Genomic DNA, 14,010 nt, shown 5'->3' with positions numbered 1-14,010 from the left:
TTCATGATTACTAGTCTAAAAAAAAAAAAAAAAAAAAAAAACAGTACCATAAGTTGTCAAAGCCTGCTCTAAAATAACAGTAAATGGCAAGTGGCTTTCTCAGGAAATCCTATAATGTATTTTTTAACTGATAAATTCTGGATTCTTTATTATTATAGAAAAGACCAAGAGGAACGCTAAAAATCTGGTGAAGAAATTATGTTAACAACTTACATGGTCATGTTTATTGAATTCCTTTAATATTGTCATTATTCTTTTATTTCATTGACTTGTACTCAACAGTATTCTCCTGCAAGACTGTATTGTCATAGCCTTCAAATACAACTTCTTTCACATTGTGTTGTTATCATAAATTACTCAAGACAAATTATAAATATTGTTATAAATTATAAATATTGTTATAAATTATAAATATTGTTATAAATTATAAATATTGTTATAAATGTACAAATTACTCTATAGATTTTACTTACCTTAACTGAGGTGCTTGAGTTGTGTTTGGTCCAACAAGAAGAAATTTGAGTGGTGTGCCAACTACATTCAATTCAATAGGAATTTCAATCGGCTCTAAGTCATCGATCTGAAAACAAAAAGCAGAACAAAAAACGTCTTGTAAAATATGGATATTTTTTTATTTTTATTTTACATTTTTATGTTTTTCTAACAACAATGGGTTTGCTTCTTTTTTTTTTCAAGACACATGGACACCATTTTGTGTGCCTTAATACACATACGAGTGAGGGGAGTTAATAAAAACCGAAATAGTTTGATTTTCATATATATCATATGCGTGTGTCTGTGTGTATGTGTGTGTGAAATTATCGGTGTGACCCCTCCCCCCAAGTGTTGGGAAGTGGAGGAGAAAGAGAAAATGAAGCATGACAAAAAGACAAGAGAAAATAAATTTATCAGTGAAACAAAGGTATAGGAAATGGGCTTATCTACAGAACAATGGAGAGGAAGTCATTCACCAGGGTAGACAAAGGAAGCTGAATGGGATTGTTAGTCAGAGTGTGGCAAACAAAAGGACCCGAGATATATTTAGAATTAGTTTTAGGATTGGCAATGAGTTTTACAACTGTCTTCATGACAGTTAAAGTTGAGGATAATGTATGGCTGACAACGGTTGAGAGTTTCCAGTTGGACACAGTTGAGAGCAGTTGTGAGTTTGAGAATAGAAAGCAGGTCATAGCTCAGAGCAGATGAGGAAATGAATTGATCAACTGACGACAAGGAGGCCTCGACAGATGACTACAATGATGTGGATCTTTGTGTAAATGGTGTTTCAACGGTTAATGATGTCACACACTCACCCAGAGTGCAAAAGGTATTTACAGAAAATGTTGAAGTCTGTGTTTGCCTTTATTTTTTATCTATTTATTTATTCTATCTTGTTTTATTTAATTCTTATACTTGTGAGCCATTGCACCCCTCGGTAATTGCCAATATGCAACATGGTCAGAACAAGAGGAGAAGATGAAAGAAAAGAAATCCATGGCACACAATGTTGGAGTCAGCAATCATTGTTGAGTGGGGTAACACGTGGTTTTGTCACAAAGACAAATGTAACAATAACATATGAAACATGAGGAATAGATGAAAACAAGATATACTTATGAAGTGAAAGTATACTGTAATGTCTCAAAACAATTGATAAAGAACATGTATTGCCAGGGTCAATGAATAGAGAAATGCATGAATAATGTAAGTAAATATGATTGATGATGACGTTTTGGGATTCAATACAACAATTACCAGGGAAGTCTATGCAAAGATGGAGTCATTCTGAGAATCTTGTCTGGTTAGTGAAAGGCTTGTTAAATTGCCAATCTGTTAAACAATGTCTGATGTCTTGAGTTCCCAGGCCAAAAAGAATGGATCTCATTTCTAAATTCTTTAAAGGAATTAGATGTTTTTGATTTCCAGAAATTGGAGAGTGCATAATAGATGTGTGCTTTCACGAGGAAAAAAAAATTAGAAAATATCATTTCAAAAGTAAGTGTGACAGACCAAAGAAAATAATGTAACAGACTCCCAAAAATGCATTTTTTAAAATCTTGATTAAATTTAATCCACATCACACACATATCCAGATACATCATCATAAATGATACATTATCATAAATGATACATTATCATAAATGACATATTATCATAAATGATATATTATCATAAAGCTTGGCAGTATTTTTTTTTTATTAAGATTTATTGAAAAGAATTTTAGCATGACAGACTGACCAACTGGTGATGCAAGGATGCAAGATATAAAGAACTTGAAGCATTAAACCTTTTTCCAAAATGACCGAATTATGCATTAAATAACCCCAAAAAGGGTTAATATGCCATAAAACAAAACAATGAAACTAAAACAAAACACAAATTCAAAAAGTAGGGATTTTTACTCAAAAACGTTTTATTGTCCCCCCCCTTCCTCCAAAAAATAACAATCAAAACCAAAATGCTGATCTCTAACTACCTAGAAAAGAGATTGCTATAAGTACATAAAGAGTGCTCTATTAGTTATGTCATAGCAGAGCAGCGAAATGCTGTTACACCATATAGTTACCATGATAATGAAAAAACAGATATACCTGGCAGCAGAAAGTATCCAGATACTGGCCCCACATGTTGTTAATGGCAGAAATCTGAAGAACTATGTGATTATATGCAAGAAGCTGACCATTTGCTGGAGTGATCAGGAAAGCGGCACCATTGTTGTCACCCAAATAGTAATTCATCAACTCTATATAAAAAAAAAAAAAAATGGGTAAAGAAAAATAAAATCCAGATGCAGCTGAGAGTTCATCATTCAAACTCCTTGGTTTAACATTCACAGGTAATATGAATTGGAACAAATGTATAGAAGACATTGCAAAGGCTGCAGCAAAGAAGGTGGGCTCTCTACCGTGCTAGAAAATTACTCACATCTAACAGCATCCTATATATTTACAATGCCAAAGAGATATACACTTTTTTGAGTTGTCAGCTATTTTAGTTTTAGAAAGGAAGAGAAATGTTGTTACAAACAAAATGGCAGTATTAAGCCAAAGAAGCTTTGAATTGTAAAAGCTTGCAGACAAAAATGAAGTGTTTCCGGTAGGTAGCCAATTCAAGGAAATCTTGAATTGTAAAAGCTTGCAGATGGAGAGAGCAGAGTTCCTTCCCATGTGAAGACGAAAAGTTATTTGCAGGAATTCTAAACACAGTATATTTCATGGAGTGATTTCGGTTTCTGATTGGTTGGCAGCAGAGTGTGGTTCCAGCTGATTGGTCAGTTCTTATCACCCCTGTATGTAAATAGAATCTTCCAATTTTTTGTAATCATAACTTTACAGAGATACCAAAAATACTGCAATAGCCACCATTCGTCCACACATGGAATATTGTTGTCACACATGGGCCGATGCATCAACTACTAGTTTTTTCTATTAATTTATTTTAAAAAAGTGTCTTCAATCTAATATTCCCGCATTGTCAACTAAGCTCTTGTTTGATCACTGTAATATTGCATTCCTTTGTCTGGTTTACAATCAATTTAAGGAAATGTGCTCCAACGAACTCATAGCATTGGTGCCCTCTCGGTGTAAATGCCTCCAAATAACTTTACAATCAGCAAAATTTCACACCTTTACTGTAGAGATCTCCCAATACTAGAAAGCTTTCTACTTTGAGAGTTTCTCCCTTTGAACTGCTAACTTTTGGAATTTTCACAATGTATCTTGCTTCTTGGACTGTACCAACATGTAGAAGTTTGAATATAATGTGAACAGACATCTCGTTGCTTTTTTGAGATGAGAATTGATGTTGGATTATTTGGACTACAGTAATATAGAACTTAATACAATATAGGAACCATTAATTATAAATAAGAAATTAGAACACCATTAATATATATATATATATATATATATATATAAGAACAAGTAGTTAATAAAACATGTTAAAAAACACATTGAAAAAGAGTTTTAAAAATATTTAATTTAAAAAAGGAAGCACAGAATAAGTGAATAGTCCTTAATCCGCAGAGTTTCGAAGAAATACTTTCCTTCTCATCAGAGGGTAGGATTTAGTAAAATGCGAGATCGGATTTTGCTTGCAAAAGTATTTGATGAAACTACAAGTAAGTCATAGATCTTACTTGGTAACAAATAGTGAAACAGAGGGAATATGGACAAGGAAAAAGTGATTTCATGTGAATGGATAGTCTGGTGAGGGTAAAATATCCAATAACGGTAAAATCCAAAAATCAAAATCCAAAAAAGTTGGTTAAGTTTCCATTTCCACAAGTAAAATCCAAGGGAATCGCGTAATTGGAAGATGGTCCAAAGTAATCCAAAAGGCAGAAATCCGTGGAATAATTCACAGATTGAGGCAAGGAAAGATGTGCATAGAAAAAGAATTTAAACCGATTATATATATATATATATATATATATATATATATATATATATATATATATATATATATATATATATATATATATATATACTCACATGGATGTGAGAAATTAACTAACACAGCTATTGCCCTCTTTGCCAGAAATAACCCGAGATAAAGAACAAGGATTTACCTCCTGGATAGTCTTTCTGGTTTCATCATGCTAAATCAATGTGAGCTAATTTAGGTGACATTTTGGGCCAGATAGCTATGTTGCTTGTAGACCTGTTAGTTTGAGAAAAGGAAGCCTACATAAACAGTCTGATAATTAATCAATCATTCAATTTCCATTAACTGGCATAATAATATTTTATGAAGGCATATAACTCCCACCAACTCCAATGAGATCATATTTCTTTGTCAATCCCATTGTCGATTAGATGATTAAAAAGAACTATGTTTGAGTTCAAAATAGAGGACCCATTAATGAGCTGCATTCGGTCCAATCATCTTATAGCAACTGTAAAGTCAAAATTCCCACTAAAGGTACAATCCCTGTCTTCCAGTGGAATCCTGTTTCATCTGTGTTATTTCTGACACACTCCCAAGAGCAAGGAAAAAGAAATAATTGGTAATCAATTACTTTCTGAATTATTAATATGAATGCGGCTAAATGTCTTAATAAACATTATCTGTTTCTGCCTTACAATAAAAGTATTATCAACTAACGACCTATTTTAACTAGATTAATGATATCAATGCATAACAACTGGAACAAAATTAGAACAAAAGTCAATAGACAACAATGGAAGAAGTTAACATCACAAATTTTTACAAGTTGAACAGAACCAATCTCTAACCATATCCTGTTCCTCAACTCCAACACAGTGAATCTACTTATTGCATTTGCCACAACATATCATCGGAGAAGTTCCATCATTCTCCACCAAACAAGTAGGGTAGAAGAAGCAACGACCTTCATCCACAAATTCTGTAGCAGTTGCTGCGGAACCATCATTTATTTCTAAGGGAAATAAATATTTTAGGGAATGGACTTGTTCACAATTATCCCTTACTATGAACCTTACCATCATTCTTGTGGATGAAATGCAGTACCTTGCCAACACTTCAGAAGGGTCTAGGCTTATTAGGAGTTCTGATCAAGACAATTTCTCCAACAGACACCTTTTGTGGACAGTCACTTAACATATTTGTGTGTCTCTCTCTTAAGCAAGTAATCATTATGCCACAGTTTTCTGAATCCTTCAACACATTTGTCTCTTAATTGAAGAGATTCCCATAACTCAACTCTTTTAGGTAGATGTGGACACAAATTGCCAGAGCCGTAATTATTTATTAGCAAACATGGATTGTTGCAAAAAATGGTTGTGGGTGAAAATATCCAGTTCTTCATCAAATGTTGTGATGTATGTGAGTGGACCGATATTTTTTTCTTTTTTTTTTTACAAAGAAATCACCACTTATCAAGGCCCAGAGGCCACTCGTGGATAAGGGTTAAAGAGTGTACAGTAGTCAATGGGACAATATCATAGTAATCGTTAGAAGTGTAAATTTGGTAAATTGGATTACTTAAGGGGAACGGCTCATTAAGAACTTGTTTATGTTAGACTTGAAGATGACCTTATTGTAATCAGCTGGAAAGCAAGAAAACGGAAGAGAGTTCCATAGGTGTGCAGTTCTAAGGAAGAAGCTTTGTTCATGGAATCTACATTTAGATTTAGGCACTGATAAAGAGTGGGAGAAATTATTGATAGTGTTTTCAGCTAAACGAGTGTTTCTCCTAAATGTTTGGTGAGGGTGGACCATAGATTGGAGTTCAAATGAGTACTTGCCATGAAAATAACGATAAAGCAGAGACAGGTTCGCAACATCTCTTCTGTGAGAAAGAGGTTGCAGGGAAGAGAAAAGGGCATCCCTTAAGTTCTTTGAATTCAACATGACGTTTTTGAATTTTTGAGATGTGAATTTTCAGACTATTGTTCTCGTCCATCTGCAAGGATTACTGGCACAACGGATAAAAATCAGTTGTAAGTGACACTTTTATGGAGGGTGAAAGTTCAATCCTCAGTGCAAATGGTACAAAAATACAATTGTGAATTCTACACAGTCATGGTTGACAGAACAAGAGCATGTTATCATCATGGTTTAAAAAAATGTTGTATTTGAAATTCCATGCCGATTCCTGAGTTCAAAATGATACACCTGAAGAAGTTCAGAGGTTATGTTGGGTGAAACGTTATGAGAATAACATTCACGATGAGAACAGTAGTCCAAATAATTCAAATGTCTTTTTCACTTGCTTAAAACAAGAACAAATATGTTTTATCAGTTCAATAAATGGTTTTGATTTAATTTCAAATGCATCAATTTTGTATCAAACTCAATGATTAAATATAGATTATAAAAAAAAAATAGTGAATGAAATGATTTCATAATTAATAACTTTATTTGATAAACAGAAAAGTAATTGAATGCACACAATTATTTATTGATTGCCTGTTGAGTTTTCTGGCATGTCAACCCCTTTTCTAAATACATTTTACGTGGAAAATGCACATACATTTTGCATACGACTGGTTATTACAATTCTGTTTGAATATATACATTGTACAATGCAAAGAGACATAAAAGCTTCAAGCAAAACATAAATAGGCACTCACCTGAGTCTAAGCTGGTCAGAAAAGTTCCAGATGGTTGTTTGTGATTCAACTTTTTCCATTTTGAACGCCTGGAATGCCTTTCATGACAAAAAAAAAATCAAGAGAGAATAAACTTAGAATGTATAATTTAGTAGAACAAATTTCAGAAATTTTCTTTCAGAACATGGACATGTGGTACAACGGATAAAGGTGTTAAGTAAAAAATTACTTTTAAGCTTCAATCTTCTACCGGTTGAAGATTCAACCCTCACTACAGGTAATATTAACTAAGAATAAAACTAAAATTTACTAACAGAACAAGAACACTCTACCCCCCCCCCCCCCGTGAATTAAATGAAGGATTCAGTTCGTAATTCTGTACAGATTCTTGATTTTAAAATAAATATTCCGCAGTTTGACAAGATGCATCTGAAGAAGGCCATTGGTTGGCGAGCCAGAAAAACATACGACTCAATGTCTGCCAGTAACGTGCAGAGAACTTTTTTAGGACAGGTACTCAAGTAAAAGAAAATCAGTGTTTCAGTGGAGCACAGCCCTATAATACATTCCTCTGAAAAGGGTACTTTTAAAACAGGAGCAGATGATTAGGCACCCCTAGTATCCTGATTTTGCACATCCCTGATGTCTGCAGCAAATGGTATCCAGTTAGAGCTGGTTCTTGACATTAAAATCTTCCTATTTTGAATTACTTACTTTTGTTATTTGCCAAATTTTGTACTATTTTTTTTATAAATTAATTTATTAAATTACTAGGTGAAAGTACAGAATAGTTAATAATGCCTCCAAACTCCTCATGTTAAGAATGGTGTACAAAATAATCTTCTGCAGTTTACTGACCATGCTGAAATAATAACGTTATTATTTAGAAAGCTATTCTTAAAATGGAGATGTACTTTCACTTAATAATTTAATGAATAAATTAATAAACTTGTGAAACTGAAACTCTTGCTGGAAGTTATATTGTGGCTGAAGTTTAATATTACGAACTGAATCTGATAGAACACAATTTACTGTGAACTTTATGTCAGGAATTCTTTTGGTTTGTCTCCGGTTATATTGACCGAAACATTGTGAGAATAACATCCAAAATGAGAACCACAGTTCGAATAATACAAATTAATAAATGTTATAAATAAATGTTGTAATAGAGATTTGGTGTCTGCAACCAAAAATGGGTATATTATTTAAACTAGTAAACATAGATCCAGTTACAATTATAAAATGCTAACTGACACCTGAGCTCCCACTCTTAATTTTATACTCTGAACACAAATTTCGACTGATAGTTGAATGACCATTAATTTCTTTTTATTAAATTTCAAACACATTTTGAGGTACTAAAATATGGGATTTAATGCAACAAATTAATACATTTGCAATAAACAATTTTATAAAATCCAGAAATTTCATGGAAATGTGAAAATAAATTTATGAGTGCATTGTAACCAATCTGTTGGATTGGAAGTTTTTAATTCGACCATGTTTGGATTTTACCATTCTTGGATTTTTTACCCTTCACCAGACTATCCATTCATGTGAAATCTTTTTATCATTTTTTTCTTTTACCTCCTATTCCCCTTACCTCACCCTTTTTTTTTAACCAAGTAAGATCTGTGACTTACTTGTGGTTTCATTAAATACTTTTACATGCAAAATCCGATCTCGCATTTTGCTAATTCCTACCCTCTGATGAGAAGGAGAGTATTTCTTCGAAACTCCGCGGATTAAGGACTATCCACTTATCTTGTGCTTCCTTTTTAAAATTAAATATGTTTTTAACTCTTTTCCAAGATGTTTTTTAACATGTTTTATTAATCATTTATTCATATTATAAGCTCTATTTCCTTTTCGGTTTTATTGAGCTTTTACATCTGGTTGAGATTATTTTACTAGTAAATATTAACTCTTTAATATTTATAATATATTTTAAGTTTACCATTTTGATTACCTTGGTAAACTTATTGTAATTTATATATATATATATATATATATATATATATATATATATATATATATATAAATTATAAATAATAATTTTGATTTTATTTTAATACCTACAGACACTAGTGTTTCATGCTTATGCAATCATCAGTGCAGGAGATGATGATCAACACTCATTGAAAGATTCAAACTCAACCATGAAGCCACCGTTGACTTCATTAGCAAGGAACATACCTCAGGGCCATCTTTCACTGCCATAGAATTAAGGGAAATTTTTTACATTAATGAAGCGTAACATTTAATACAGATGATCTTAGATTGATCAAGTAACAGAAAGTCATGACCTTGCACACAAGGCCGGCTGACCAACTTTTTCAATTTCCCAGACAGTGCTCAACTCTAAGAATCTTTTATTTCTTATGGACGTGCATGCATAAGAAAATGGAAATAAATGAAACATAAGAGAATAGAAAGGTCACCAATGAACAAGTGCTAACAAAAATATAAACAGAGGTGTGTAGATGAAAATGGTGAGAAAAGGTGGAATTTTATGACAAACATTTTTATAACTACAATTTCTTTCATTAGATGTTCATTCATGCAAACTCATGTTTGATCACAAAATCTGAGTAAATAGTTACATGTAAAAAAATGTTCATATTATGAATAATATACATGTTTGAGTATTTGATAGCATGGCATTATGTATGTGTGTTGGTTTACCTTGTTTGTGTTATAATTTGTTTGTGCTCACTTGATCGTTACAAGTGTGTGCGTGAGATGAAGAAAGCTTTTATGTGAATCATTGAAGTGTTCTTTTATGAATTGCTTCCTCTAGGCAGACACAGGATGATAATGGGTGTTGTTGAGCATATGTTCTTGGAGCCCTGTTTGAAGTGTGGCTAGCTTTAGAATTCTGCCTAGCTTTAGACTGCTATATTATATTTCATCAGAGTTTCTAATTTGGGATCAGCCTATTACTTTGACATAGATGTGTTACTTTTAGGGTTTGAAACGATATTTTTTGGTTGAAAATAGTTTGAGTTAACACATTCCTATAAAAACTTACTTGCTTTTGGGAATAAAGGGGAAAGCAAATTCCAACTAATTGGAGAAAAAAAAGAGTGTAGCAATTAGAACCAGTTGCTTTTTATCAGGAATCATTTCACAATTCAGTTGCCAAATTCTTGCTGATTTATGTAAAGGTTAGAATCTTTTTTTCTTTACTCTTTTTCACTCCAAATAAGGCATATTGCCACTTGGTCATAAATAGATCATGTCTAACAGGAAATTGTCAGAAGCTGAGTAGTGAGATGTCTGTTCAAATCACATTTAAACTTCTGCATGCCAGTACAGCCAAAATCTGGCAGTCTGAGAGGAAGAAACTATTTAAGTAGAAGGCTTTTTGGCATCAAGGGCACTCAAGGAGTGGAATTTTGTTGCTTGTTGGGTTCGTTGGGAGTATGTATGTCAAGGGGAAACAAGTATTGTCGGTTCATCAGAGCACATTCCATTAGAGTACTTGTAAAACAAGCACAATGATGCAACATTGCGATGATGGACAAAGGTTGACCAATGAGTGTGAGACTCATTAGACTGAAGACTCTAAGAGGGAGAGACCCGCAGTAGAAGCACCAGCACAAATGTGTCAACAATACTTCATGCATAGACGAATGGTGGCTCAGATATGAGTAATTATCTAGCATGATAGAGAGAATCTATGTTCTTTGCCGCAGCCTTGGCAATGTCTTCAATTTATTTGTTCTAACTCATGTTGACTGGAAATTTCAAGCTGATGAGTTTGAACAATGAGCTCTCAGGCAGGTTGCTATTTGTTATGGCAATCGGTGGTTGAGAAGTGGCAATTAGGTTGAAAAAGGAAATAAGCTTAGTCTTAGTAGCATTAAATATAGCATTCATTTATGGCTCCATTCCACTGCAGACTGAATATCGTTTCATAATGTTTCTGTTATTCCCTTAGATATGTGTACTTTCGTTTTTCTATCATGTAAATTATAGTGTGGTGTCATTAGCAAATACATCCATCTCAGACACAATGCTATCAGAGAAGTCATTTAGGAATAATAAAGGTCCAACTATCGACTTCTGAGGTACAGCTGCATTGATATCATGCTGTTTAGATTTACGACTATCAAAGACAACCTGGAGTTTTCTTTTGGTTAGGAAAGATCTGATTATGTTAAGTATTCATCCAGAAATACTGTATGATTAATTTTTCATGAGAAGCATTTCATACCAGACCTTGTCAAATGCTTTGGATATATCAAAGACTAGCATCCTAGCTTCCTCTGCCTTATCTAGTACATTTTTTTTTTTTTTTTTCTTCCTTTGAAGATTGTAATGCTGGGTATGGGGCAGACCAAACCAGCTACCAACATTGCCCTGCTTTTTATTGAAACCAACTGAGAGCTCTTTTTTCAGAGATGATGGTTAAAATGTCTACAGTAGAATACGTTTCAATAACATCTAATATTACAGTTTGGTATTGTTCTTTTTCTACTAAAGGGTCCATAGATGTTTTTTTTTTCTTTAAAATGTGCTGTATTATCATCCATGGTTAGAGATTGTGCTAAATCCCTCAGTAGCACATTTGCTGTCCATCTCTATCTTTATGGTAGCATAATAAAGGTCACCATTAACCAGTTCATTAACTTCATCTACAAGGGAATCATTTTTACTTCTAACAAAACCCGGTCAAGAAGTACGGATGTTACTAAAGAATGACATTCAAAGTTTAAAAATTGTTCATCTGGACTAGTTATATTAAAAGAAAGATGACACAGATATATGAAAATATATCCTTATTGTCAGTGACGGTTATGCTGCCTGGTTGTTAAAAGGGAGATGAACACATTGGAATTCGATAGGTTGATTCTTCTTGGACTGAAATCGTCAACCAACAATGATTTCCTTTCCGGGTTTTTATTTTTGTTTTTATTATATTTTTTACCACCTAACCCTAACGCCCCCTCAGAATGGCATTATCATGGTAGTCACACCTCAAGGATGTTTTATTTGACTATTAAGGGGAGAAAAAAGAAGAAAGCAAAAAAAAAAATGTACATAAATAGTAAATAATTGAATCTTACCAGCTTTTATATTCCTCGTCCTCATTCTCTTCAGGTGTTGGTGGAGATGGCAGTCGGGCTGGGAAATATTTAATAGAAGCATCAAATGTTGTGTCAATTGCGGAGTCGTTGAAAATATGAACATACATATTTGAGAGAGAATTCAGTTGGACAGAATCACCAAATTTGATTATTTTCTCAGTATCAGCAACATGTCTAGAAATAAAGAAAAGAAAAAATAACTTAAAATCTGCAAGGCCAAACACAGAATAATGTTAAAGATCATTTTGAAAAATGTCAGGTACATCATGATCGGATAAAAAATCAACCAATAATGTGTCAGCAAAAACATCTGATTAAAAAAAGGTTTATCCAATGATGATTAATTCAGTAATCTTCTTTTTTTTTTTCTTGACACAAACTTTGTTTCTAAAAATATAACCAGCTTTCTTTAATTTAGAGTATTTGAATTATTCATACTACTTTTCTCATCTTGAATAATGTTTTTATAATGTGATGTAATAGATAGAGTAATAAGTAAAATTCAGTTCAAAGTAACACTCTTTTAGAGGTTGAAGGTTCAATCCACAGAGTGGGTAATACTAAGATTACGAGAATAACTTAAGATTTCTACCAGGTCATGGTTGATGGAATGAGAGCATGCTAACTCTATAGATTAAATAAAAGGTTCTGATCAAAATTCCATGCAGATTCCTGAGTTCAAAATAATACACTGGAAGTATGTTGGAAGTTACATCGATCAAATGGTTTTGAAAATAACACTCAAGATGAGAACAGTAGTCCAAATAATGCAAATTTTCAATCCTCATATCAAAAATTCTGTAACATCATCTTTATTCAAACTAATTTTGTTAAAACCGGATATGGATATTTGAAATTCTCAAACTCTTCAAAAACATCATTATTGAGGTTGATGGGTATTTTGTCTGTCGCGGTGAAACTGGCAGAAAACTTTTTTGTATTCAAAGCATTTATTTTCATGCCAATCTGTGATTTAACATTTTGAAACTCATTAATAGTTACAACAAGAAACTCTTTTAATGAATTCAAGGTGATCAAGTCAATGGCATGATTGAAAAGTGTTAACAAAGGAAGACATCCTTACCAAATGCTAGATCGTATTTCAAAGGGTTTCAGAGGCTCACCATACATGTATATGTGTGGAATTATGTTGAACAGTAGTATGCTTAAAGAAAACTGAGAACTTTAGTCAACAGAGTTGAATGCAGCAAAATCAATGAAACAGATGACTGTCCTTTGCTGGAAGCACCAACAATGCTTGAAGATTTGTCTTAGGGTGAAGATTTGATCAGTGTATATATGGCCTTGTTCGGCCTTGTTCTGGCGTTGCGTTTTCATTGGAAATCTTTTAGAAGAATTGACGTTTACATTTCAGGCCCTAGTATGTTTTTACTGTGTTAGAGAATATCATCAGTGCTGTTGCCTTTACCTGCACCTTTATTTTTGTTTGGATTTTTGATAACAGCATGCTCAAGTGTAGAGAGAGTCATTTAGCAGTCATATTCATAATTGATCATAGCTGCTGGTCATGATTTAACAAATTGACGATGTGTTAAATATACCCATCCATCCATATCTCTTGCCTGGGATCATCAGTATGTGTTGGCTAATAAATGTGCTTGCTCAGGTAGCAGGATACTGAACTTGCATGCAAAAGATTCAGGTTTCAAATCCTGAGTTCGGATATGTTCAACTGATAAACCCAAATGACGAAACGCGAGGCTTAGACTTCCAGTTTTTTGCTTGCATGCCTCATGTGAGCTGCAGCATTGTTGACTGTGGAAATAATAATATCATCTTATATTCTGAAAATTCTAATATTAAGTTGTTCATTCGGTTAGCTTGATGGATGACATTGTCCTAGTCGGTTCAAAATTCTT

General features: G+C 33.2%; 1 protein-coding gene across 3 annotated transcripts in view; it reads right to left on the bottom strand.

Annotated features, from left to right (window-relative positions):
• LOC145291395 (deleted in lung and esophageal cancer protein 1-like) overlaps nucleotides 1-14,010 on the bottom strand; it is a 134,295-nt gene that overhangs the window by 30,325 nt on the left and 89,960 nt on the right. For all 3 annotated transcript variants that reach the window (XM_080137191.1, XM_080137193.1, XM_080137192.1), the window contains exons 23-26: nucleotides 12,110-12,304; nucleotides 7,059-7,135; nucleotides 2,592-2,743; nucleotides 474-580 (exon numbers count right to left, since the gene is read on the bottom strand). In XM_080137191.1, the coding sequence (XP_079993317.1) occupies nucleotides 474-580; nucleotides 2,592-2,743; nucleotides 7,059-7,135; nucleotides 12,110-12,304 (531 nt within the window). The remainder of the gene's footprint in view (nucleotides 1-473; nucleotides 581-2,591; nucleotides 2,744-7,058; nucleotides 7,136-12,109; nucleotides 12,305-14,010) is intronic.

Source organism: Euprymna scolopes, chromosome 12, assembly GCF_053919585.1.
Source record: "Euprymna scolopes isolate OS-2025 chromosome 12, ASM5391958v1, whole genome shotgun sequence".
In the NCBI taxonomy this organism is placed as follows: domain Eukaryota; kingdom Metazoa; phylum Mollusca; class Cephalopoda; order Sepiida; family Sepiolidae; genus Euprymna; species Euprymna scolopes.
The sequence above is the reverse complement of the archived record's forward strand: the minus strand, read 5'-3'. Positions and strand labels throughout refer to the sequence as shown.